Source organism: Palaemon carinicauda, chromosome 45 (genome assembly GCF_036898095.1).
Source record: "Palaemon carinicauda isolate YSFRI2023 chromosome 45, ASM3689809v2, whole genome shotgun sequence".
Lineage (NCBI taxonomy): Eukaryota > Metazoa > Arthropoda > Malacostraca > Decapoda > Palaemonidae > Palaemon > Palaemon carinicauda.
In genome coordinates, this window is record NC_090769.1 from 39,104,218 (window position 1) to 39,130,068 (window position 25,851).

The 25,851-nt window shown below is 45.3% G+C and overlaps 1 protein-coding gene across 1 annotated transcript in view; it reads left to right on the forward strand.

Annotated features, from left to right (window-relative positions):
• Window positions 1-25,851, forward strand: part of LOC137634613 (intraflagellar transport protein 22 homolog) — a 172,558-nt gene that overhangs the window by 21,099 nt on the left and 125,608 nt on the right. Inside the window, exon 3 of the mRNA XM_068367076.1 lies at window positions 19,923-20,119. Within this exon, the coding sequence (XP_068223177.1) occupies window positions 19,923-20,119 (197 nt within the window). The remainder of the gene's footprint in view (window positions 1-19,922; window positions 20,120-25,851) is intronic.

Genomic DNA, 25,851 nt, shown 5'->3' on the forward strand with positions numbered 1-25,851 from the left:
CGTAGACCCTTGTTCTGTTTCCCGATCTCGGGGTGCGGGAGAGGGCGTCGCCTCCCATAGCGGGGCGGCTCCCCCTCCTCCCCCGGGGGAGGATTTTGATTCTGACGTTGATGACCATAACTCTGTCTCTAACTATGATCTCTTTCAGCTTTGGGCTTCCTTGGGGCTTAAGGACTTGCCCTCCAAGGAAGCCCTGTTTGACCTTATCCAGTTGGGGCCTGCTGTCAAGCAGTCGTCGGTGATAGCAGAGGTAGACCCTCTGTCTATTGTCGATGTTGTGGTGGCAGAGGCTTCCGACGGGTCTGGTCAAACCTCTGCGGTTCCTAATGTTGCGGACGTTGCTGAAGGCTCTCCTCCCCCTTCCGAACATCCTTCGAAGGGGAAGGTGGGTCCCACGGTCTCTCCGGCGGATACGCCTCCCCCTCGGGGCAGCGCACTGACTGAGACTCCTCTTCGGAGGACCGACGATCCTGATGACCTCCCTCGTGGCCACCTTCGCCGTAAGGCTCGTCGTCCTCTTCGTCGCAGGGGCCTCCCGTCTCCTTATAAGGGAGTCAAGAGGTGCCTCTTCGAGTCTTCTCCTCCTCCGTCCTCTGATGAGGATCCTCCTCGTCGGGAGCAAACTGTAGCAGCCACGTCCTTGGACCTCTCCGGTGATCCCTCGCGATCTCCTACGCCTACCAGACCTTCCACCTCTGGTGCAGATGTGCAGCAGACTTCTGACCTCGGCAGCCGACGGGCATCGGTCCCTTCGGGGCAAAGGGACGTCTCTCACGGTGTGGGGGCTTCCCTTGTGCGTCAGGGTTCCCCTGCGCGCCCTCCTGCGCGTTCACACGTAGTAACGCGAAGCACTCTCCAGCTTTGCAGTCTCCTGACTCACCTCGCCAGCGCTCTCCTGCTCGTCAGTGCTCTCCTGCTCATCAGCGCTCTCCTGCTCTCCAGCGCTCTCCTGATCGTCAGCGCTCTCCTGTGCGCCAGCGCTCACCTGATTGCCAGCGCTCTCCTGCTCGCCAGTGCTCTCCTGTCGACAGTCAACAACCTCCTGTTCCTGTTGCGCGCCCAGCGCGCCAGCAGTCTCCTGAGCGCACAAGATCTCCTGCTTGTCCCCTGATACACGCCCTGCGCGCCAATGCTCGCCCACGCGCCCTAGATCTCCAGATCTGGACTCGGTCAAGGACCTGACTCCTCCTCACCCACGCGTTCCTGCTCGTCCGTCTTCACCTGCGCAGCAGCGAGCACGATCTCCTGCACGCACTTCTAGAGTTCCTGCGCGCCAGCGCGCACACGCGCCTTCTCATCCTGAGCCCGTTCGCGAGCGTTCGCCTTTGCGCGTCGTGCCTCCTGATCCTGCGCAGCAGTCTACGTGTCGTCATCCTACGCACCAGCGATCTCCTGCGCGTCAGCGATCTCCAGCGCGTCAACGATCTCCAGTGCGTCAGCATTCTCCAGAGCTTCGGCGATCTCCTGAACGCCCGCGCGATCTATCGCCTGCGCGCAAGCGCTCTCCTTCGCGTCAGCGCCACCTGGACCTTGACCGACATAGGTCTCCTACGGCCATCTCGCCCACACGCGGTCGTTCGCCTGCGCGTTCTACGCACCATCGCTCGCCAACGCGCCATCACGCGCCAACGCGGTAGCGTTCGCCGACGCGCTATCGCTCGCCGCCTCGCCATCGCTCACCCACGCGCCACAGATCTCCAGGACCACCATCGATCTTTTACGCCTTGCCTTTCTCCTGAGTTACAGCGATTGCCTGTGCGCCCGCGCGTTCCCTCGCCCATGCGCCAACGTGTTCCCTTGCCTGAGCGACCGCTCGCGCGCGTTCATCTCCACGCGCCCGCGCTCCAGCAGCAGCAGCCCCCCCGCGCACGATTCATTGGATCCTCCTCCGAGCGAGTGCCAGCACGACCCCCAACCCGACCCCCGTTCTCGCCGGGTTCCGCAGCTCATGGCGGCAGCAGGTACTCGTGCTTCCAGATCGCAGTCAGGATCGCCTCCGCGCAAGCGCAGGTCTCTCTCTCAGGACCAGGAAGAATCATCGGAGAGGTCAAGGCAACTTTCTTCCCTTTCTTCTTTGCAGGTAGGCCCAGTTGCGTCCACTCCGAAGGGTCAGGGGATCCTCTTCCCTCCAGCGGGAATTACGGACACTGCGTCCGTATCTCGTCAGTCTTGGTTTGGTCCTTTGATGAGGGCGGTAGTGCAGGCTATGAAGCCAGCACTCGCCGACCTCGGACTCAAGCCTAGGACAGACTTAACCCCGCTGAAGAGAAGGAGAGGAGTGGACTTAGTGGTGACTTCTCCCAGGGAGAAGTTGGTTCCTAAGAGGTCCGTCAGGAAGGCTCCATCCCCTTCGCAGTCGTTTTCTCCTTCTCCTGTGGACAAGGCTTTTATTATTATTATTATTATTATTATTACTTGCTAAGCTACAAACCTAGCTGGAAAAGCAGGATGCTATAAGCCCAGGGGCTCCAACAGGGAAAATAGCTCAGTGAGGAAAGGAAACAAGGAAAATAAAATATTTTAAGAAGAGCAACAATATTAAATTGTTCCGTAACCGAAATACAAACCACGCTATTTACATTGGGTTTACCTTTTAGCGCAGCTGAAAGGTAAACCCAATGTAAATAGCTAAGGTTTGTATGGTTAGGAAAAATGCAAATTATCTTTGAATTTGTCATATTAATACCACTTTATAAACTCTAAAAGCTTTAACAAAACAAGTGGAAGAGAAATAAGATATAAGATAGAACAGTGTGCCCGAGTGTACCCTGAAGCAAGAGAACTCTAACCCAAGACAGTAGAAGACCATGGTACAGAGGCTATGGCACTACCCAAGATTAGAGAACAATGGTTTGATTTTGGAGTGTCCTTCTCCTAGAAGAGCTGCTACCACAGCTAGAGAGTCTCTTCTACCCTTACAAAGAGGAAAGTGGCCACTGAACAATTACAGTGCAGTAAGAAGAATTGTTTGGTAATCTCAGTGTTGTCAGGTGTATGAGGACAGAGGAGAATATGTAACGAATAGGCCAGACTATTCGGTGTGTGAATATGTAGGCGAAGGGAAAATGAACCGTAACCAGAGAGAAGGATCCAATGTAGTACTGTCTGGCCAGTCAAAAGACCCCATAACTCTCTAGTGGTAGTATCTCAACGGGTGGCTGGCGCCCTGGCCAGCCTACTACCTATCGAAGCGGGGGTCTCTCCTTCGGCACCAAGGGGGGAGTCCCCTCCTCGTGGAGGAGAACCGACTCGTGTGGAAGGCACCTTCCAGACCTCTTTGCTGGAGTCTTGTATCCCGCCCAGGAGGGAACCCAAGGTCTCCAAGACAGTTCCGAAGTCTTCTTCGCGAATACGTCAGAAACCAGCCAGACCCCGGGAGAACGTCCACGTGTCTCCCCAGGAAGAGCCTCTGGGGACAGGAGACTTAGCTGCCAGTCCGCAGGGAGAAGAGCAGCACGAGTCTGAGCATGCCTTCTGGCAGGTCTTGAGCCTGATGAGGCAGCTTAACAGGTTCAAGGACCCGGAGATCGCCCCTCGCGAAGGCAAGGACACGGTCCTGGAACAGGTCTATGGAACTCAGAAGCCCCCAAAGGCCAGCGCAGCTCTGCCCTGGTCCCAGGGGGTGAAAAGAGTGCCAGAGACAGGGTCGACGCTCAGCTCTCAGACCTCGCCTCCTCCAGTCGTTCCTCTGCCGGGAACAAGCTCCTCCCACCTCCTCGTTTACAGCAGAGGAGGTACTTTGAGATCATGGGGGAGTCCAGCCTTGCTCTTCCCCTCTACCATTCGGTGGAAGAGCTTACTAGGGGAGTTCCGCTTGAGAAGCTCTCCGCCCGGCAGGTGACATTCTCGGCGTCAGAGATCCTGAGCCAGGAGAAGGTCGGGAAGTGCGCCATGCAGGCCACTTTGTGGCTGGATGTCTGGCTGGGTTCTCTGGGCATCCTATTGCACTCTGAGGATTTGTCTAAGGAGAGCAATAGGAAGGCCCTAGAGACCTTCCTCCTCTCGGGCACTCGCTCCATCGAGTTTTTGGCCCACCAGGTTACCAACATGTGGGCCAACTCGGTCTTGAAGCGTCGTGATGCGGTGACCGAGAAGATCCACCCGAAGGTCCCCGCCGTGGATGTCTGCAGGCTCAGACACTCCTCCATCCTTTGGGGAAGTTTGTTTGAGCCTAAGTACTTGGAACGCACAGCTGAGAGGTGGAGGAAGTCTAGCCAAGACTCGCTCCTCCAAAGGGCCCTCGCATCTCGGCCCTACAAGCCTCCAGCTCCGCAGCAACATCAGCAGCAGCCTCGCAGGACACCGAAGCAGGCGCCGGCAGCTAAGAAAGTGGTGTCTAAGCCCCAGCCCTTTCCTGTCAAGGACAAGAGGGGCATTAAGTCCTCTAGGGGAGGCAAAACTCCTAGAGGGAGCGGCTGCGGCTGTAAATGCTAGGAGTGGCAGTCCCCCTGCGTGTCCACCTGTGGAGGGATGCCTACAAAGTTGCGTGCACAGGTGGCAGCAACATGGGGCCGATTCTTGGACGGTCTCCGTGATCGGCCAAGGTTATCGAGTCCCATTCACGACATCTCAACCTCCCCTGACAGCGAATTCAGTGTCGTTGAGCTCCTATGCCATGGGATCGGCAAAGGGGCTAGCCCTTCGGGCAGAAGTCGAGACCATGCTCAAGAAGGATGCTCTCCAGGAGGTCGTCGACGGCTCCCCAGGCTTCTTCAGTCGACTCTTTCTTGTAAAGAAGGCATCTGGAGGCTGGAGACCCGTCATCGACCTCTCGGCTCTGAACAAGTTTGTCAAGCAAATTCCGTTCAGCATGGAGACAGCGGACACGGTCAGACTTGCAGTGAGACCACAAGACTTCATGTGTACACTGGATCTGAAGGACGCATACTTCCAGATCCCAATCCATCCGTCTTCCAGGAAGTACTTGAGATTCAGCCTAGACAGCAAGACCTACCAGTTCAAGGTGCTGTGCTTCGGTCTCTCCACAGCACCTCAGGTGTTCACCAGAGTGTTTACCCTGATTTCGTCATGGGCGCACAGGAATGGCATCCATCTCCTCCGATATCTGGACGACTGGCTGATCCTGGCAGACTCGGAGTTGACTCTTCTTCGGCACCGAGACAGGCTTCTGGGACTTTGCCAAGATCTGGGGATCATGGTAAATCTCGAGAAGTCCTCTCTGCAGCCGTCCCAGCGACTGGTTTATCTAGGCATGTTATTAGACACCAATCTCCACAAAGCCTTTCCATCAGACGACAGGATAGCAAGGCTGAGGAGATTGGCAGAACCCTTCCTCAGGCGGGAAGAGCTTCCAGCCCAATCATGGTTGCGTCTTTTAGGTCACCTAGCCTCCCTGGCCCGTCTGGTCCCGAACGGCCGTCTCAGGATGAGATCCCTGCAATGGCTGCTCAAGTCCCGGTGGAGTCAAGGTTCCGATTCCCCGGACTTTCTGGTCCCGATAGGACCCTTGGAGCAGGCGGACCTGCGGTGGTGGCTGATCGACGAGAACCTGCGAAAGGGAGTGGATCTTCTCGTCCTTCCCCCGGAGTTGACGCTGTTTTCGGGCGCGTCAAAAGAAGGGTGGGGGGCCCACATTCTGAACCAGAGGACCTCAGGCCTTTGGTCAGAATCAGAAAAGTACCTGCACATCAACCTGCTAGAGATGAAGGCTGTATACCTGGCTCTTCAACAGTTCCAACGGACCCTGGCGGGCCACTCCGGGGTGGTGATGAGCGACAACACCACGGTAGTGGCTTATATCAACAAGCAGGGAGGTACTTTTTCACATCAGCTATCCCATCTTGGAGTAGAGATTCTGAGGTGGACCGAAGTTCACTCGATAACACTACCAGCTCGCTTCATTCCTGGCAAGAGGAATGTGCTCGCCGACAGTCTGAGCAGAGCGACGCAGATAGTGAGTACCGAGTGGTCTTTGGATCCTCAGATAGCCAACAAAGTCCTGACTTTGTGGGGTTCCCCGACGGTGGATCTGTTCGCGACAGCCTTGAATTTCAAGCTGCCCCTGTACTGCTCCCCAGTGCTGGACCCCAAGGCTCTCTGGCAAGAGGCTTTCCAACAACGGTGGGACAACATCGACGTGTACGCCTTCCCACCGTTCTGTCTGATGAGAAGGGTGCTCAAAAGGACCAGACTATCGGTCAACTTGTCTATGACCCTGATAGCTCCGCTATGGCATCACGCGGAATGGTTCCCGGACCTTCTGCAGCTCCTGACGGAGCTTCCGAGAGAGCGTCCCCCACGACACGAGCTACTCAGACAACCACATTGCAACATCTTCCACAAAGCCGTAGCCTCGCTTCGGCTTCACGCCTGGAGACTATCCAGCGTCTCCTCACGGAGAGAGGCTTTTCGCAACAGGTTGCAGAGAGAATGTCTGGTCACCTGCGAAAGTCCTCTGCGGGAGTCTACCAGGCGAAGTGGAGAGTCTTCTGTGGTTGGTGTTGTGGGAGGGGTATCTCTCCACTCGATGCCACTATTCCAGCAATAGCGGAGTTTCTCGTTTATTTGCGGGAGGAAATGTGCCTTTCGGTCTAGGCGGTGAAAGGCTATCGCTCAGCCTTAAGCCTGGCTTTTAGGCTGAAAGGAGTGGACATTTCTTCCTCGCTAGAACTCTCTCTACTCATACGTAGCTATGAGCTTACCTGCCCTCAGTCGGAAGTGAGACCTCCTCCATGGAACGTGGTTTGGGTTCTCAGGGCTCTTAAGAGACCTCCCTTCGAACCATTACGCCAGGCCTCTGATCGCCACCTGACTTGGAAGACGGCTTTCCTACTCGCGTTGGCCTCTGCCAAACGAGTTAGTGAACTTCATGGTCTCTCGTACGACATCGCCCATTCAAGGGGATTGGGGGAGGTAACGTTCAGGTTCGTCCCTGAGTTTGTTGCCAAGACTCAGAACCCTGGAGTGCCGGACCCACGGTTCGACTCCTTCAGGGTCACGAGTCTCTGTTCTGTAACAAGTGACCCAGACCATCTGCTATTATGCCCAGTGAGGAGTCTGAGGCATTACTTGAAGAGGACAGCTACAGTTCGTCCCCGCGTGCAAGCGTTGTTTGTTAGCACAGGCAGGACGAAGAGGAGGGTCACCAAGAACACCATCTTGGCTTGGATTCGAAGGGTCATCCATCACGCCTTGAATCCTGACCCTCCTCCGTCACGTAGCCCTAGGGCACACGACGTCAGGGGCATCGCTACGTCCCTGGCCTTTAATAGGAACTTCTCTGTGACGCAGGTGCTACAAGCTGGGGTCTGGAAGCGTCAAACGACCTTCACAGCCCACTACCTGCAGGACGTGACCCACAGGAGCCTCGATATGTTTTCTATCGGCCCTGTGGTGGCTGCACAACAGGTGGTCTAACCTTAGGCTCCTTAATGGACAAGTAGCAGAAGGTTGAGGGCTTTGTTACCCGGTTTTAGTCTGCGTGAATGAAAGAGTAAGTCTGGCCCTTACTTCTTTCTTCATCCTCCCCTCTCTTGGGGAAAGCAGCATCCTGGTCTCCGCATAGCTGACCTCAACCTCTGCAGGTAAACCATGCTCCCTTGTGTTCCTAGTATAAAATTAATACTGTCGCGTCCCCCATACCCTGATAAGGTGGTATTGGGAACGTCCTAGCCTAGATTCCTATATAAAGGACTCCAGGTCAACTTCCTCCACACACAACTTATGTAGGCCACACGTTCCTTGCGAAGCAGGGAACCTGTGAGGCGCAGGACTCCTTTTCTCGAGTGCTACTCACTCGGAGTCTAAGTCCCCGGGTAAAGCCAAAGCCAGTAAGGCTGGGGAATTTCCACCCTTCCTAAGGGGTAAGTCACCCAATGTAAATAGCGTGGTTGGTATTTCGGTTACGGAACAAATGACAAATTCGAAGATAATTTGTATTTTTCCTAACCATACAAACCTTAGCTATTTACACATATTTACCCGCCAGCCCTGTCCCCCAAGACAAGTCCTACCTCTAAGTGAAGTGAGACAACTCACCGGTTGGGGGGGGAGGGGTAGCAAGCTACCCCTTCCCCTACCCCCTTGCTAACTAGCGCGGGGGTAGTTAACCCTTGTTAAAATTCTATTGGCTCGTCAATTTCAGCTGCGCCAAAAGTAAACCCAATGAACATAGCTAAGGTTTGTATGGTTAGGAAAAATACAAATTATCTCCGAATTTGTCATACTGTACCCTGAAGACAGTCTTCCTCCTTGTCTTAGCTTCAGCCAAGAGAGTGAGTGAACTGCATGGTATATCTCACCTTGTCTCCCATTCTAGAGGGTGGAGAGAACTATCTTTATCTTTTGTTCCTGAATTTGTTGCCAAAACCCAAAATCCAGTTGGTAATGATATCAGATTTGACTCTTTCACGATCTTTTCTCTCAAAGAGGTAACTGATGACCTGGATGACATGTTACTATGACCTGTAAGAGAAGCACGTTAATATCTAAAATGGACGTAGTATCTTGGGGTCCAGAATCTTCAATTCGTTTGTGAACACTGGCCGTTCCAAAAAGAAGGTTTCAGGGAACACCATATCTTTTTGTCTGAGAGAAATCATCATGAGAGCCTTTAAGTCCTCAAGGGAAACATCTCTAAGCCCCCCCCCCCCCCAGCATATGATATACGGGGGCTTGTTGCAACCCTAGTGTTCCGTAAAAACCACTCGTTAGCTCAAGTCCTAATAGCAGGAGTCTGGAAAAGACAGACCACTTTTATGAACCACTACCATAAAGATTGCACACAGATTCTTAGACACCTTTTCTATAGAACCAGTGTTGCTGCACAACAAATAGTCTTATTTAGATTTTCATGGGACAAGTAACTGCTATCTCAGGCATCACTTACTCTCTTCATTATAAGGGTGTTTATTAGTATAAAGGCCAATGGCAATTTTGGTTGAACTTAAAGACCTTACTTAAAATCTCTATAATGCAGGTAAGAATGCCTTGTGTTTATTGACTGATATATTAATGATATATTGCATATATTAATTTTACAAGTGACTTGATGTTCATATCACTTCACTCTGATAAAGCTCTTTGGAATAGAAAAGAAGGCCCTGTGTCCTACATGCCAGCTACAATTTTCACAAATAATTCACTATGATCTCTTGCTATTACATTATTAATTGTATTTTTGGGGTAAAGGGCAGACCTCCTACAGCACGGAGACTTCCTCCAATCTAAGAAAGACTGCCCATTAAATGACTCGGAAGTTTTTATCCGCATAGGAAAATACTAAAAAAAATTATATAATTTGCATTTTTCCTAGTTAACAAACCTGAGTCATTTACTAAAGGTCCTGCCTCAGCCACCCCTCAAATCTTTACCCAGAAGAGTGCTGTGACTAGACACTTGAGACAAGTGTACCCCGTCATGCGCAGTAGCTTCCCAGCTGCATAGCATGAGGCAATCTACAAATTTCTTTTTTGATTGTCTGTCAGTAGAAAACAAAACCAAAAGTAACCCCATTAAATGTTTCAGATTTGTATGGGTTGGAAAAATACAAATTATTTGAAATATGTACCGTAGTTTTTCTGGATTTTCTAATCATAAGCAGTTGATACCCAAATTCATCATAACATGTCTCTCGCCACCATATTTATATGGGTTAATTAAAACTCGTAAAGAAAACTTTCCTGCTAGACCCATCATAAGTTCCATGGGATCTTGTTCTTAAAAATTATGTAAATGGTTGGCAAAAGAGTTATCATCTATCCTTGGAACTATATCTGGATGCTTGTGAAAAAAAAAAATATGAGGATCTTATTTGTAAGTAAAGGAAGTTTGATTTTGATTAGGATTATAAGTTAATAAGCTTTGATGTTAAATCACTTTTTAAAAAAGTACCAGTGGATGAATTCCTGGAGCTTTTCAAAGACGAACTCGTCAAATCTACGTTTACTGTGGATGCTGACTCTATTCTTAAAATTATAAAATTATGTATTAAAGGCTGTCTGTTTACTTTTAAAGGGGAATTCTTTGAACAGAAATTTGGTATAGCAATGGGCTCTCCTTTATCTGTTAAGCAATATTTACATGAAATTTTTTCAGACAAAGTACCTACCTAGGATTCTACCTGCAGGTGTCTTTTGGGTTAGATATGTCGATGATGTATTTTGTACTTAGCCTAAGGATGAAAAACCTTTTCTAGCAGCCTTAAGTATTCTGGTACCAACTATTGAGTTTTCATTAGAGATAAAGTCGATAATAAGCGGCCCTTTCTAGATGTTTTAGTATTCAGACATGGAAGGGCTTTTAAATTTACGGTGTTTAGAAAACTTCATCATCATCTCCTCCTACGCCTATTGACACAAAAGGCCTTAGTTAGATTTCACCAGTCGTCTCTATCTTGAGCTTTTAATTCAATACTTCTCCATTCATCATCTACTTCACACTTCATAGTCCTCAGCCCTGTAGGCCTGTGTCTTCCAACTCTTCTAGTGCCTTGTGGAGTCCAGTTGAACGTTTGGTGAACTAATCTCTCTTGGGGAGTGCGAGGAGCATGCCCAAACCATCTCCATCTACCCTCATCATGATCTCATCCACATATGGTACTGGATTAATCTCTCTTATAGTTGCATATCTAATCCTGCCCTGCCATTCAACTCCCAATATCCTTCTGAGGGCTTTGTTCTCAAATCTACTAAATCTATTGGAGATTATTTCATTGTCATGCCATGACTCTTGTCCATAGAGTAACACTGATCTCACTAAACTGATATATGTAATTTCAGGCGATTTGATTTCCAAATTTTACTTAACCTTGCCATTGTCCGATTTGCTTTTTTCAATCTTTCACTAAACTAATTCTAAAGACCCTGTATTGGAGATCATAGTTCCTAAATACTTGAATGATTCTACCTCATTAATCCTTTCTCCTTCCAATGATATTTCGTCTTCCATTGCATACTCCGTTCTCATCCTCTCTGTCTTTCTTCTATTTATCTTCAGTCATGCATTCTGGTAAGCAAGTATTGAAAATCCTGTGGTGTTCTGCTAATAAGGACAGCATCATCAACACACTCTAGGTCTGCTAAATTCCCATCACCAATCCAGTCCAATCCTTTACCATCTCTGACTGTTCTATGCATTACAAAATCCATGAGAGGATAAACAACATAGGTGACAAGACATTCCTTTGGAGTATTCCGCTGTTCACCGGAAATTCATTTGATAAGACTCCGTTAGCATGACAAATTCGCAGATAATTTGTATTTTCTCTAACTATTAAAACCTTAGGTATTTATTAGGGGTTATACTTTCGGCGGAGCTGAAATGACGAGCCACAATAAATTTAGCGAGGGTTAACTACCCACACCGCTAGTTAGCGGGGGTAGGGGGGTTAGCTTGCTACAACTCCCACTCACACACCTGTGATTTAGGTCACTTTGCTTTGAGGTAAGACTTCAAGGGGGATAGGGCTGGCGGGCAAGTTTGGTTAAATAGCTAAGGTTTGTATAGTTAGGAAAAATACAAATGATCTACAAATTTGTCATTTGTTCCATAATTGGAATACAAACCACGCTATTTATTAGGGGTGACTCACCCATTAGGAAAGGGTGGACATCCCTGCCAATTTGGCTTTTGGCTTTACGCGGGGGCTCCTTATCTGAGTATATTAGTACAGTACTCAAAAATAAGGAGTCCCTGCCCCCGCTAAAGCCTTGCTACGCAAGGTCCGCAGCCAAAGCAAGCTGTGTGTTGAGACATGCAGAAGTGTGACTGTCTAGGTAAAGTTATTCCGAGTCTATGTAGGAAAAACTGATGTAACCAAGACTTTCCCAATACCACCTCGCCAGGGTATTGGGACGCTTAATACTACGTACACAAGGGAGCATGGTTTACCTGCAGTGGTTTGAAGTTAGCTTATCCAGAGAACCCAGGATGCTGCTTTCCCCACGAGAGGGTAGGATGAAGAAAAGAATAAGAGCCAGTCAAATCTTTTCGTTCACGCAGACTAAAACCGGGTAACAGTGCCCTCAACCTTCTGCTACTTGTCCAATAGGAGCTTGAGGTATACAACCAGCTGTTGTGCAGCCACCACCGGACCGACAGAGATCGTATCGAGTTCCTGTGGGTCACGTCTTGCAGGAGAAAGGTTGTGAAAGTCACCTGGAGCATTCACATCCTTTCTTGTAAAACCTGCGTCACAGAGTAATCTGCTTAGAAGGACCAGGAGCATAGTTATGCCCCTGACATCGTGAGTTGTCATGTTGAGATGATGTTTTGGTGATCCTCCTTTAGTCTCTCCCAGTGCTGATGACAAGAGAAGGGACCTGGGTGGGCTGTTGCCATTCTCTTAAGATAGAGTCTCATACCTTACCCTGGGTACAGTAACGGATGATCTGGATCGTCTGTTACTGAGTGGAGACTTGGGTAGGATCCTTCACCTCTGGAGACTGTGTCTGGCGACATACTCAGGGACGAAACTGAACATTGCCTTTCGCCCTTCTCATTAATGGGCGATTTTGAAAGAGAGACAATAAAGTTCCTTGACTCGTATGGCTGCTGTCAGAGTGTGTAGGAACGTTGGCTTCTTAAACCAGGTGAAAATTTTTTGTCTAGTGAAGTGGAACATAAGGAGGTCTCTTTAGAGACCGGAGAATTTGAACCATGTTCCGAGAGGAAGGTCTCAATTCCGACCGGAGAAAGACAAGTTGTAAGTCCGTATGAGTTAGGAAAGGTCCAGCGATGAGAGGATGTCCCTTCCTTTCAGTTTGAAGGTGAAGGATCAAGGTTGAAACTGAATAGGGGCCTTTTCCCCTTTTTTGTTTTGTTTCATTTGTTGATGTCGGCTACCCCCCAAAATTGGGGGAAGTGCCTTGGTATATGTATGTATATACTCGAGGATTCCGCTTTTGTTGGAATATAGGTATCGAGTGGAGAGAGACACTTTCACATGACACCAACCACACAAGACTTTATACTGCCTGGTAGACTGATGCTGAGGAATTCGTCAGATATCTAGACAACCTCTTCGCAACTTATTGTGATAAGCCTCTGTGGGAGAGGAGATACTGGGTAGTCTCCAGGCTTACAATCATAGCAAACCTATATCTTGTGGTAGGTGTTGAAGTGGGTTGTCTGTGGTGTGGAGAGGGTTTTCTTGGAGAGACTATCAGGAGCTGTTCTAGCCTTCTTGAGTGCCCTTCTCCAGGCAAAACAGGGACGGGACATAAACATCATTTGTTGTTCCCACCACTGTTGGCCTCTTTTTTTGCCAGAGAGCCTTGGGGTCTAGGGCTGGGGAGCAACGGCAGCCTGAGGTTCAGGAGCGTTGCGAACAGATCCCTAGTTGGAGGACCCCGTGAAGTCGAGACTTTGTTGGCTACAAGGTGATCCAAAGACCATTCATTATACCTTATATGAGATGCTGTGCACAGATTGTCGGCGAGCACATTTCTCTAGTCAGGAATGAAGCGGGCTGGTAGTGGCACCGAACGGACTTTGGCCCATCTTAGTATTTATACTGTTAGATGGGAAGAGGCTACAAGCAAGTTCCTTCTTGCTTGCCGATGTGAGCCTCTATGTGGTGTGTGGTATTGTTGCCCATCACATCACTAAGTGGTCTGTTAGGAACCGATGAGGCTCCCGAGGGACCGGAAAGTTGGCCTTCATCTCTTGATTTAAGTGAAGGTACTTTCGGACTCTGTCCAGAGGGCTGAGGTCGTGTGGTGAAGCACTATGGTCCCTCCTCTCTTCTTTTGATGTGTTCTAAGCACAGCATCAAGTCCGAGGGTTGGGGAAGGATGAGAAGGTTATACACCGCTCTGTAGATTCTTGACTGACACCCATCCCTTGAGGTTCGTCCAAACTTCTGTTCACATGGGGGTCAGAATGTCTGGGGGGGATTGAGGGCCTGATTCCAATCAGACTCAAGTGACTCTGGGCTGGGAGATCTTCTTGTTTTGAGAAAATTTTGTGGAGATTGGTGTCTAGAATCATTCCCAGATACACCAGTCTTCTGGGAGGGAAGTAGGGAAGACTTCCACAGGTTTACTTTGATCACTGGATCTTGGTAAAAAGACTTCAGAAGTTTCGGTGCTAATGCAAGGTTGCCACTGAGTCTGCTAAGGTCAGTCAGTCGTCCCGAAACGGAGGAGACAGAGGCCGATCTTGTGAGACCAGGATGGGTGTAGTGGAAAGACCGAAGCACAGTGCCCTGAACTGGTGTTTCTTGTTTGTCTAGACTGAATCTTCCAACCTTACTAGATGGATGGTTTGGGCCTGGAAGTATGTGTCCTTTAGGGCCAGTGTGCAAATGAAGACCTGAGGTCTTAGCCCTTGTTCGAACTCCAACATGGTGTGGACATCGACCCAAAGGGACAGCTCCTTGCGGATCCTTTTGCATTGGAGATTGTTGACGCTGGGGTCTTGACTTGTGGCTTAAAGGATCAGACGCGATACCCTGTGTAAGGATTCTTCCCTGAGAGAGAGTTCCTGTAACTAACAGAAGGAAGGCAACGCTTAACCCTACCATGCGCCCTGATGGGATTGATGCTATTCCTTAGAATAGAATCAATCTGGCAAATGTTAATCAATGGTTAACGGTTGGGTATCTTGGTTACTGTGCAGTTGTAGAGTGCTCGCAAGTAGTCCCCTGTCAACAAGCCGCTGATGAGGGTTGTTGATCGTTTGCCGATCAATCTAGTGTGATGGTGAACGGCCAGTAGCGAGAAGTGTGTTGTATTCATTCTGATCTAGGGAACTACGGGCAGAGGTTGACTAGTAAGTCCGAGTCACGAACTGCTGGCGAATTCCCGATGATCGGTGAATTGGCAGTCTGTGAGCCGAGGATGGTAACTGACAGGCAGATGAAGGCTGTCTGGTCAGTCAGCCAAGGTAGGTTGACAATAAATGAGTTGTTAATCTGCTTTGAGAGCCCTGAGAGAGAGCAGAATGGTTTAATGATAGTCATTTGGTGATGGTAAGCCATTTATGATCAGTGATCGGTCGTGGACCGGTGATAGGTGAGCTAGAGATCAGCAAGCTGACTGTGGCCCCTCCTGGTTGGTCAGAGATCAGCAAGCTGACGATGGGCTGGTCAGAGATCAGCGAGCTGAGTTCAATGATCGAAGAAAGATGAGCTGCCCATCGGTGATCTGGTGATCAGCAAGCTGATGACTTGTTATTGACTAGTAATCGGGGATTGGAACGCTAGCAATCGGAGATCGTTGGTCATTGAAGGGACTAGAAGTCAATGATCAGAGCTGAGCTAGCAATTGACGATCTGGTGATCGTCAAACCGTGAACTAGCCATCAGCCAACAATGATCTAGAGATCAGTCTGTTGATGCTTTCTTGTTTGCTGACGGTGGTCTGTCAAGGAAAAAGAAACTTCAGAAGAGACAGAGACCAAGTTTTCCCCGTTTTTATTCCCCTTGGAAGATGGAATCTACAGGATCTTGAATCCTTCTGTGAAGCCTCTTTCCTTTTTTCCCGGCGGCCATGTTATGCGTTTGTAGGGAGAGGAATGGGGCAATGGTGACCTGTCCAAAAAGTTTTATTTTTTTTTCTGCCTATTGCGCAGGTGTGCAGGAGAGTACTGGAGCGATGGCACACAGGATGATGCTGGTGCTCAGTTTCTGCTGAAGCGCAGTTTCCGGTGAATGCGCAGAAGAGCTCTGGAGAGCAGGCAAGAGCTGGCGCATTGGATTTGCGAGCACTGGCTCTTTGGCAAGAGCTGGCGCATTGGATCTGAGACCGCAACTGCGCAGGAAAGCGCGGAAGAGCGCTGGCGAACAGGCGAGCGTGCTGGCTCTTTGTGAAGTGTTGGCGCATTGGTGAGCAGGAGGGTGCAGGATATGAGAGCGCAGGTGAGCGCTGGCATGCAGCAAGGCACTGTGTAGTTTTGTGCAGTCTCCTTAGAATGCGCCGAAGCGCGTGACTGGGTGGGTGCATGGGCACATGATTGCGTGGAGCGCATGTAAGAGGGCTTGCACGCTGAAGACTATTGGTGCGTGCGCGGAAGACTGCTGGCTCACGCGCGCAAGACTGCTGGCTCACTCGCGTAGAAGACCATTGGCGCACGCACGGAAGACTGCTGTTGCACGTGCGTGGAAGACTGTTGGCGCGCGGGGAAGGCTGCACGCGTGCACGTGGAAGACTGTTGGCGTGCGGGGAAGACTGCGGGTGCACGTACGCGGAAGACTGTTGGTGCTAAGCCGCGCGGAAGCAATGGTGAGCATGATAATGCCGGCGCGCATGAACACGGGCGCTTAGGAAAGTATTGGAACGCAGGTGCTGGAGAGTGCTGGGGCGCAGATGCAGGAACGATCCATAAATGAGTTTGGGACTGAAGTCCAAAGACTAACTGTAGCGTAAGGTAGCGCTGGTAGGTTGGCAGGTCAGCTGGCAGGACAACCAGGAACTTGGATGAGCCCTTTGGAAGGGCAAACATCCATTGATGGCGACCCTGAAAGGTCCACAGAAGAGTCAAGGACGGAAGTCCGAGGACTAACCGCAGTGTAAGGTTGCGTTGGTAGGTCAGCAGGTCAGCTGGCAGGATGATCAGGAACTGGGATGTGCCCTTTGGAAGGGCGAACATCCACCGATGGCAACCGTGAAAGGTCCATACAAGAGTTCAGGACCGAAGTCCACGGACTAAGCTGCAGCGCAAGGTTGCGCTGGTAGGACGATCAGGAACTGATGAAGCCCATGAGGGCCGGTGGACCAGTAAGCTGAGCTTAACAGTAGCGATCCTCCGAAGAGGAGTCTCTATGAGTGGCCCTTCTCGTGAGAGAGATGATCACTTCAGGAGAGACTTGCCTAAGACTAAGACTATGCTCCTCCCCCAAAGGAAGAGAGACTCAGTAAGAGGGGGGGTCGTCTAGGCAAAGACAGCAACAATAGTCGGAGTCTTTGAAGTGATTAAGATGTAGGCAGTTCTCCCTCGGAAGGGGGAAACAACCTTCCTCGAAGATGAAGTGCTGATCAGGTGATGCCACGGGCGTACTTCTGAGAGAAGGGATGACGCCCATGAGGGCCGGGGGATCAGCAAGCTGACCTTCAACAGTAGCGATCCTCAGAAGAGGAGTCTCTATGAGTGGCCTCTCTCGCGAATGAGAGAGGAGAACACTTCGTAGGAGAGACTTGCCTAAGACTGTGCTTCGCCCCTGAAGGAAGAAAGACTCAGCAAGGGGGAAGAGTAGTCTGGACGAAGGCAGCTACAGCAGTCGTAGACGATGAATTTATGAAGATGTGGGAAGTTCTCCCTCGGAAGGGAGAAACAACCTCACACCTGGGGAGGAGACTTTCCCTCAGAAGGGAAAGTTGTCCAACCCCTGGAGGCAAACCTCCTGGTTAGCGTTCTAAGATGATCTGAAGTGCTGGTCATGTTGTCACGGGCGTAGTTCTAAGAGAAGGGATGACGCCCATGACGACGTCCTCTGAAGGACGGCAGTGACAGCAGATTCCCCAGAACAGCTCTGCTTCATCGGCACTCTTAGTCGAACGAAGAAAACTGCATAGCTAACTGGCGAAAAAAATAAAATGAATTATTTAACAGAAAATTCCCTAGGGAGGAACTCTGAAGAGGATCCCCGAAGGAACAACATAAGAATAACTGTAATAAAAACCAAAATTACAATTATTTAAATCAGATAAGAATATTCACTAATAGTGAGAACCACTGATCGTCCGAAAGGAAGTGTTCCCCACGGAGAAAAAGCTGAAAAGTAAAAAATTACAAATATAATTTCACTAAGATAATTGAGACAAACAATCTGAAGCGCAACCTAACCCGCAAACGATAAAGGTGCTCTTCCCATTAGTACACTGTTGTTGAAAGGTGAACGACCTTGAGAAGAGAAAGACCGTAGTCAATCTCTGAGAGGCCACACTCCCTTCGCTCAGTAATCCATGTTCCCCTTAGGAAGAGGGAAAAGGCGAAGACAACAGTTGAATGAGGAGGGTCCAGGCGATGATGATTCCCCTGCGGCGGCCGAGTCAACAATTATATGCCGACGGGAAGACCGATGGACCAGAGGGGGAGGGGTTGTTCCCCACGAAGTGGAAGTATCCTGGCCTTGCACAAATGTCGTGTCGTATATGTATCATACGTACAGCACAAACACCGAAAAGGAAACTTACCACATTTCTATACACATATATATATATATACATAAACATTAAGAATGTTTTCATATATATATACAGTATACAGTAAGAGACAAGGAGGTAAAAAAAAATTCACCTTTTAATGGATTCTGTGTTTCTCTGTTTTTAAGATAAAATTTTTAAGAAGCATAAGATTAATAGACAAAATTTAAATGCATGTTTATCATTATCATTATTAACTAAGCTAAAACTCTAGTTGAAAAAGCAGGATGATACAATCCTAAGAGCTCCAACAGGGAAAATAGCCCAGTGAGGAAAAGAAATAATGAAATGAGTAAATTATATATGAGAAGTAATAGTATAAAATATAAGATATCTTAACAATAATAATGTGGAAATAGATCTCCGATATACTGTGTAAACAATGAAGAGAGAATCATATCAACTTGTTCAACATAAAAACATTCACTGCAAGTTTGAACTTCTGAAGTTCCACCAGTTCAGCTGCATGATTAGTAAGATCATTCCACAATCTGGTCACAGCTGGAATAAAACATCTGAAATACCATGTAGCTGATGGAGAAGGCAAAAATTAACTGCTTACCTAGTACTGCGTACATGATGGTATAATCTGGAAAGATCTGAAGGCAAAGGATGTTCAAAATCATGAAAAATCTTATGCAACATGAATAAAAAACTAACTGAATGATGGTGCCAGAGATTGATGTTCAGATTAGGAATAAGAAATTTAATAGACTAAGTTTTTTTCCAACATAGTGCGATGAGAGTCAGCAGCTGAAAACCATGAAGGAGAAAAATACTTGAAACAAGGTAGAATTAAACAATTTAAGCACTACTTCAGGATATTTTGATCACTTCAGGATATTTTGATCAGGGAAGAGCTTCAAAGACTCTCTCAGTAATCAGTTTTTTGTGCAATTGAGGAAAAAACGGGGTGAATGTGTTTCTCAAAAGTAAATTTACAATTAAGAATTGTACCTAAACTTCTAAAGAAGTATATATTTGAAGAAACATTATCATTGTAGAGAACTGGATATTGATTATTCCCTGTCCTTGATTTACTAACAGTTTTAGCACTAATTTTAACTAGATCTCTATTGAGGGATTCAGCAAGCCCAGTTCTACATTCAAGTTTGTATTTGCATAGATACACTTCCCACCTCGACTATCCCTCTCAGTCCCTGGCCTAAGGTCAAAAGTGCCGGTCTCCTTACCTGTTGGTGGGCAGGCCATCCCTATATATCACCCTTATGTAGTTTTAACCAAGATACAGAGTTTACACCTCTTTACCTTGGTTTTAACTATCTTGTTACGAGTTAATGGCTGTTTCAACTTGTGTTGAAGTCATACTGCTATTTAAAAGACTCAGATTTTTATAGTTAGGAAAAAGTACAAATCACTTGAAAAATTTGTGATTCTTTTGTTTGTGTTTCATACCATTCATTGTTTAGCATGACATATTACTTGTATAATAATACTTAGGGAGTTTTATTGCATCAGGTAATTATGATCTATAAATTTTAATAATACTTAGTTAGGTTTATAGCACTACTATGAATTTAGGTGGACTTTTGTAGCCTATAAAAATTTAGTTAAGCCTTGGAATGTGTAAAACTACTTCACAGTATGCAGTATCTGAACTGATGGCTACTGGCTTATTTGGAGAGGGTCTTTCATTTACTACAGATTTTTTACTTCCCTCTCATTAAAATTTTCAAAAGATTTTACATAAGACCCCAAAGCAGTAATGTTAAATGAAACTGATACTTTGTTATGATAATACAAGTAAACCATATTTCCATTAACATACCAAATTATTTTTTGCTTTTCTTTTTATAGCTATGAGAACTGCTGGCCTGCTATTCAAAAAGGATTGAATGGAGTAATTTTTGTCTACAATCCTGGCCGTGATGAACATGCCCAGGCACTTGATTCCTTACATTCTCACTTTGCAGAGCAACAGGGAGTAAGAGAGACTCAGTGCATTGTTTTTTGTCACCATAAACCGGGCACCAGAGGCAAAGGAGCTAAGTTAGGTAAGTCATATTATTAGAAGGTCTTATGCAATCTGTCTTGGACAGCCGTGTGAAGGCAAAAACGTTAGCAGTGGTTTGTAATTACTACTAATACTACGATGATATTGATTTACGATGTTACGTTGATATGTCACATCTCCCTTAAATGATTAGGAAAATGTTTCAACTCCTGATGTTTGCATTGTAAATATAAATGACTGGACTAGTTCTTGTCAGTTGGAGGAAGAATTATTTCATTGGGTGGGAGAAAAAAGGGGATTAATGCAGTGCCTGAGTAAGGAAAATGGTATGTGAGCATCCCTCAGTTCCTGCTGTTGATTTTGGTTCCTTGTGCTTTTTTTTTTTTTAGTAACATCCTCCTGTAATTCTGCTTTTCATCATGGCTCCCAAGTGTAAAGCTAATAATGATGGTAGTACATCAAAGAAAATGAAAGCCATCACCTTGGAAGTAAAATTAAACATTGTGAAGCGGGAAGGAAAGGGAGAAATACTGACTAATATCAGATCAATTGTCAAGAATGAAAATCGTATCCTTGAACATGTGAAGACATTTGCTCCGATAAAATTGACAGTGATTATAAAGCAACATAGTGGTTTCATTATTTAGATGGTGAGACTAAGTTCTTTGGTTGGAAGACTAGTGTTACTGTGTATCTTAGCGATGAGTAAAGGTACAGAATTGTACAAACCTTTCATTCTTTAATTAGGAGTATGTCTTTATAGGAGTAGGAACACCCATTCAATTTTTAAGTAGGTAGTTGTGGTAGTTAACAGGAGGTAGGTAGGAAAACCACATATCTGCATGACTGTATCACCTCAATTTTTCCTTCGGAGTCGGTGCGTATGGAAATACAGTACCACAGCTTACATCATTAATTGATTCTAGGAGTTGATTTTCAATCTAGGTTTAAAATTCCCTTTATAAAATGATGTACCTATTGGATACACATCTAATTCATAACTAATGATACAAATTCTAGTAAACTATATGAAGACTGTAGTAGTCTATAACATATTGGTATTTCTACAGTATTTATTATAAGATGCTTTGAATAAGTTTGGAAGTTACATGAAGAATACTATTTGTTATTTGCATCACCATCATCATATCAGCTGTTACTAGTCCACTGGAGAACAAAGGCCTCAGACATTTCCTTCCACTTAGGTCTGTGTACGGTCGTTTGATGCCAGTTTATACTCGTAATCATAGTTTGTCAATCCATTGTCTTCACTTCCTTCTCCTGTTTCTTTTGTAATCTGTAAGGTCCCATTCTGTTATTCTTAATGTCCATCTGTTATCTGTCATTCTTATTATATGTCCTGCTTATGTCCATTTCTTTTCCTTATACAGTATGTTAGAATATCCTCTACTATAATTTGCTCTTGTATCCATGCCACTATTTTTCTGTCTCTTAGTGTTATTCCCATCATTATTCTTTCCATAGCTCTTTGCGTTGTAACTAGCTTATGTTCTAAGGATTTGCTAAGGCTCCAAATTTCTGATGCATAAGTTAATACTGGTAGGACTATCTGGTTAAAAACTTTTCTTTTTAGAGAATGCGGCATTTTAATTTTCATAATCCATTTTGTTTATCAAAATCTCTCCATCCCCTGCTCTATTCATTAACAATCTCTATAGGTTCGTCCATAACCCTTATTTGTTGTTTTTGCATTTTCATTGAATATTATCTTCGTTTTACTCTTACAGTATTCATTTTCAGTCCTACATTTCTGTTTTTTCTATTCAAATCATCTGTCATCTTTTGCAATTCATACCATCATTTACTAAACAGAACTATGTCATCTACAAATCTTAAGTTGTTAAGGTATTCTCTATTAATATCAATTCTACATTTTCCCAATCTAAATTCTCCAAAACTTCTAGGCACACTGTGAATAATTTAGGACAGATTGAGTCTTCCTTTCTAACTCCTTTCTCAACCAGGATTTTCTCACTATATTTATGTAGTTTTAGGATTGCTATACTTCCTGTATAGATATCTTCAAGTGTTCAAACATAAGATTCATCTATTACTTGTCATTGAAGGGCTTTCATTACTGCTGAAGTTTTGACCGAATCAAAAGCTTTCTCATAGTCTTAGTATATGTGCACATACAGATAATGTGTACATTCATTTGCTCATTTATTCATTTCTAATGATTGGCAATGAAAAGCCAACAAACAGTGGTTTCTCTTTTAGGTGATATGTGTAGGAAAAACATGATATATAGTCAACTGGCTTTGTTATTTTGTACGTTTTGAATTTCTAAGGATGCAGTAACTAAAACAGCATTTATAATAACATCATCTTTACATAATGAGTATTTCATAAGATACCTGTTGTTGCAGAATCAAACCTAGTCTGTATACAGATGGTTATTTTACTTTAGCAGTTCTCTTATACTACAGTCAGCTATTATCAAAATGTAGATTATGTAAAATCTACTTCAAAGTTTTATTCCTTTGATAATTATCTCAGCATACGAAATAGCAAAACAGTAACAGTGAAAGAAAATAATAGCTAGCAAACATAGCAGTAACTATGCTGTATTTAAGAATAAAGATGAGATTTGAAATATTTTATAAGATTCACAAAATACTCTCGGTTCACGTATTGATAGTAATTTACAGAGATTTGTGTTTTAATACAGGTATGTGATTGTAATAAGTTTCATGATTTTGAGATTCAGATGAAGGGACGATTGTCGATTTTCGAAGGTCAAACAACCAAATTTCCGAATGCAGTTCCGAATGTTAAAGATGGTGATCATGAGCACAGATTCTGGTGATACTCGATCTTCCAAGAATTATTTATCTTTTTCAGCAAAACTAGTGGCATTGTAAAATTATAAATGCCGGGTCACAGCAGGTGTCACAAAATATGTCTCCACTAAAGCAGCCTTAACTTAACGAAGGCTGAAGATAGTCTCTCGTAAAACACACATCATTCACTTTTTATACTTTTTAGCCTCGTTTTCTATAAATTTCTTGAAAATTCCTGAAGGATTATAACGGAATACACACATCCGGCGACTACGAGATTTTCAAGAATTTACGAGTGACTCTTGTTCTAGAATTCAATGGCATTTGTGAGTTACAAGTCATTGAAATATTCTAGTCTTAACATTAACATTTAATATGTAAAAATTAATCTTTCTCACAGGTTCTATAGTACAATATTGATAAATTTAATCTACATATATTAAATCATCCTGCTTAGCAAAAAGTTAGGGGTCATTAACCAATAACTTCACAAATACAAACAAAATGATCTTATCATACATGATTACAAATACAATGATTTCATTACAAAAAGAATATCTTTTATCACAAATTTCAAATGAAAATCTTAAATTTTCAGAAAGTTTATAAACAGTCACAAAAAATGTATATACAAATCATAATAAAGAAAACTCAAAAGTATCTTCTACTCAACAATTAGATTTCACAAATATTCAAGCCATGCCTCTTTTTGGCCATTGTCTAACATCATTTTTAAGGACATGACTAAAGAATTCTTCAAATGCAAAGATTGAATTCAGCGGGGCTTTCGGATAAGTCTGATGAGACTTCTGAATAGCTTGATGCACAGACAAGTATATCAAAACTGAGCTACATCTTGCCAAACATCATGCCAATAAAAATATGATATCGTAACACAACGTTCTACTCGCTCCAAAATTATCACTCGTAGGCTGTTTATGAACAAGACTGAGATCTTCAACATTAAGATTTTCAGGGATAACAACCTGAACAATAGCATGGTCATACTTCTGGTCTACATTCAACTTTGAACGAGACTCAGGATCATGACAACCATTGATAAACAAACTACTAGTTATTTTTGACACATGACTGTCATCAGGCAAATCAGTATTAAACCGATTAAATAAAAATGTGTACAGAAGAGACATCATTACAAACAAAGGTTTCTTCAAAAGATAGGTAATTTGAATTCTCAATAAGGGAATCATCACAAATTAACGTTTCTTCACATGACATGTTAGCAAAACAGTCAGAAGACATCATGGACCAAAATATCTTCTTGAGATGTGTTGGTGGAACAGTCACCAGTTGAACAAATATCGTGAACTAACATATCTTCTTGAGATAGGTCAGTAGAACAATAATTACGGGATGCAGCACTACAAACCAACATGTCTTCACAAGGCAAGTAGAACAAACAACACTGGAGACCCTATCACAAATCAACACATCCTTATTAGATATGCAGATAGAACTCTGAGTCTTTTGCTGAGTCTCAGCACTCGAAGAAAACAGTGTAGACAAATCAGAACTGAGAACCTCCAACTCCTGATCAAAATTTGGCTCTTTAACCATCTCTGGTCACTTGCTCATCTACCAAATAATTACCAAGCAAAAACTGAAGGCCATTTATAGGCAACCTGGAAACCACAACAGCAACAGCAGGCCCTGATAACCAGTCCTAATCAAGATCCATATGATGTAAGGGAACACTAAAATGGCCACAACTAACCCCATGAACGGGAGCATACTTCCCATTAAACGAATGTTTAGTCACAGGGACAACTTCTATCAAAATAAGTGATTGGGCACAACCAGTATCACACATGATAGAATCAGGGTGTGGCGAACCACCATCTTCACCAACAAAATCCTTAGCAGACTTTGGCAGGAAAATAATCAAGAGGTCTAGAACAAATACTGGAATCAACAGGAATGCTTTCAGAAATGTGGTCATCTACAGTGTTAACATCTACTGGCAGCACACTATAGCAAGACTTTGGTAGAGTAAGAGCCGCAGTTTTAGCTTCTTCCCTCTTCAACATTTTGTATTCAGACACCATGGGACATGGTTTTTTACAATAATTAGAAGTTACACTACAGAACTGCTACGAGCTGACATGCTATTCAAACTGCTGCTTTGAGACTTGACATTCTATTCAAATTGCTGCTTAGAGACTTGACATGAAAACTAGAACTAGACTTTTGATCTATGACATCTGTACTACCGTGCTTATTTGTTCCTATTGTCTCTTGACCTATTAAACTTTTTATCAAGTGACCTAGATGCCTTGTAAGCCAGTACATAATTTCTGGGTCGACCTGTGGCGCCCGGTGAAAAGAGTCCTTCTTATGTATCTTTTCTGATAAAACCTTCCAATTATACCAGAGAAAGATAAAAGCATGGAATGCTGAGGTTACTACCCTCGCGCGAGCACCTTTTGGGTGTCGTGTATAAAGCAAAGGCGCGTGAAAACCACTATTCACAGGTTGTCTTCCATTTAGTTAATTCCTTCGTCAAAGGGATGGGCCGATACAACGGCCCTAGCCAAGCACCAGCGCCACACCACCACGCCACGACGCGAGCGCCATCTGAACAACATCCTTCTTTTGGAATCTTAAGTGTTGAATTTGTTTGTGGTGCTCTCGGTCTTTTTTTGTCAATCGTTGATTTATTTTGTCATGTCCGAAGCTCCATCTTCACACATTCCAATGTTAAGTACCATAGTTTGTTTTGACAGTTTTTTATTGTACCGGGCTTTTGTTTTATATCCAGTATAGTCTGTTTTATTATTCCCGTCTGGCCTTTCATGGCGGCCATTGTTTGTTCACTTGTTTGGGAATTCATCTTTGTCTGCCCGTTTAGTACTCTGTCACTTAGGTTCTTGGTTAAGTCCCTGGCCTTATGCCTTTAGAACCGTTATTATTATTTTTTGTGTATTTATGCTCATGGTACTTTTTGCTA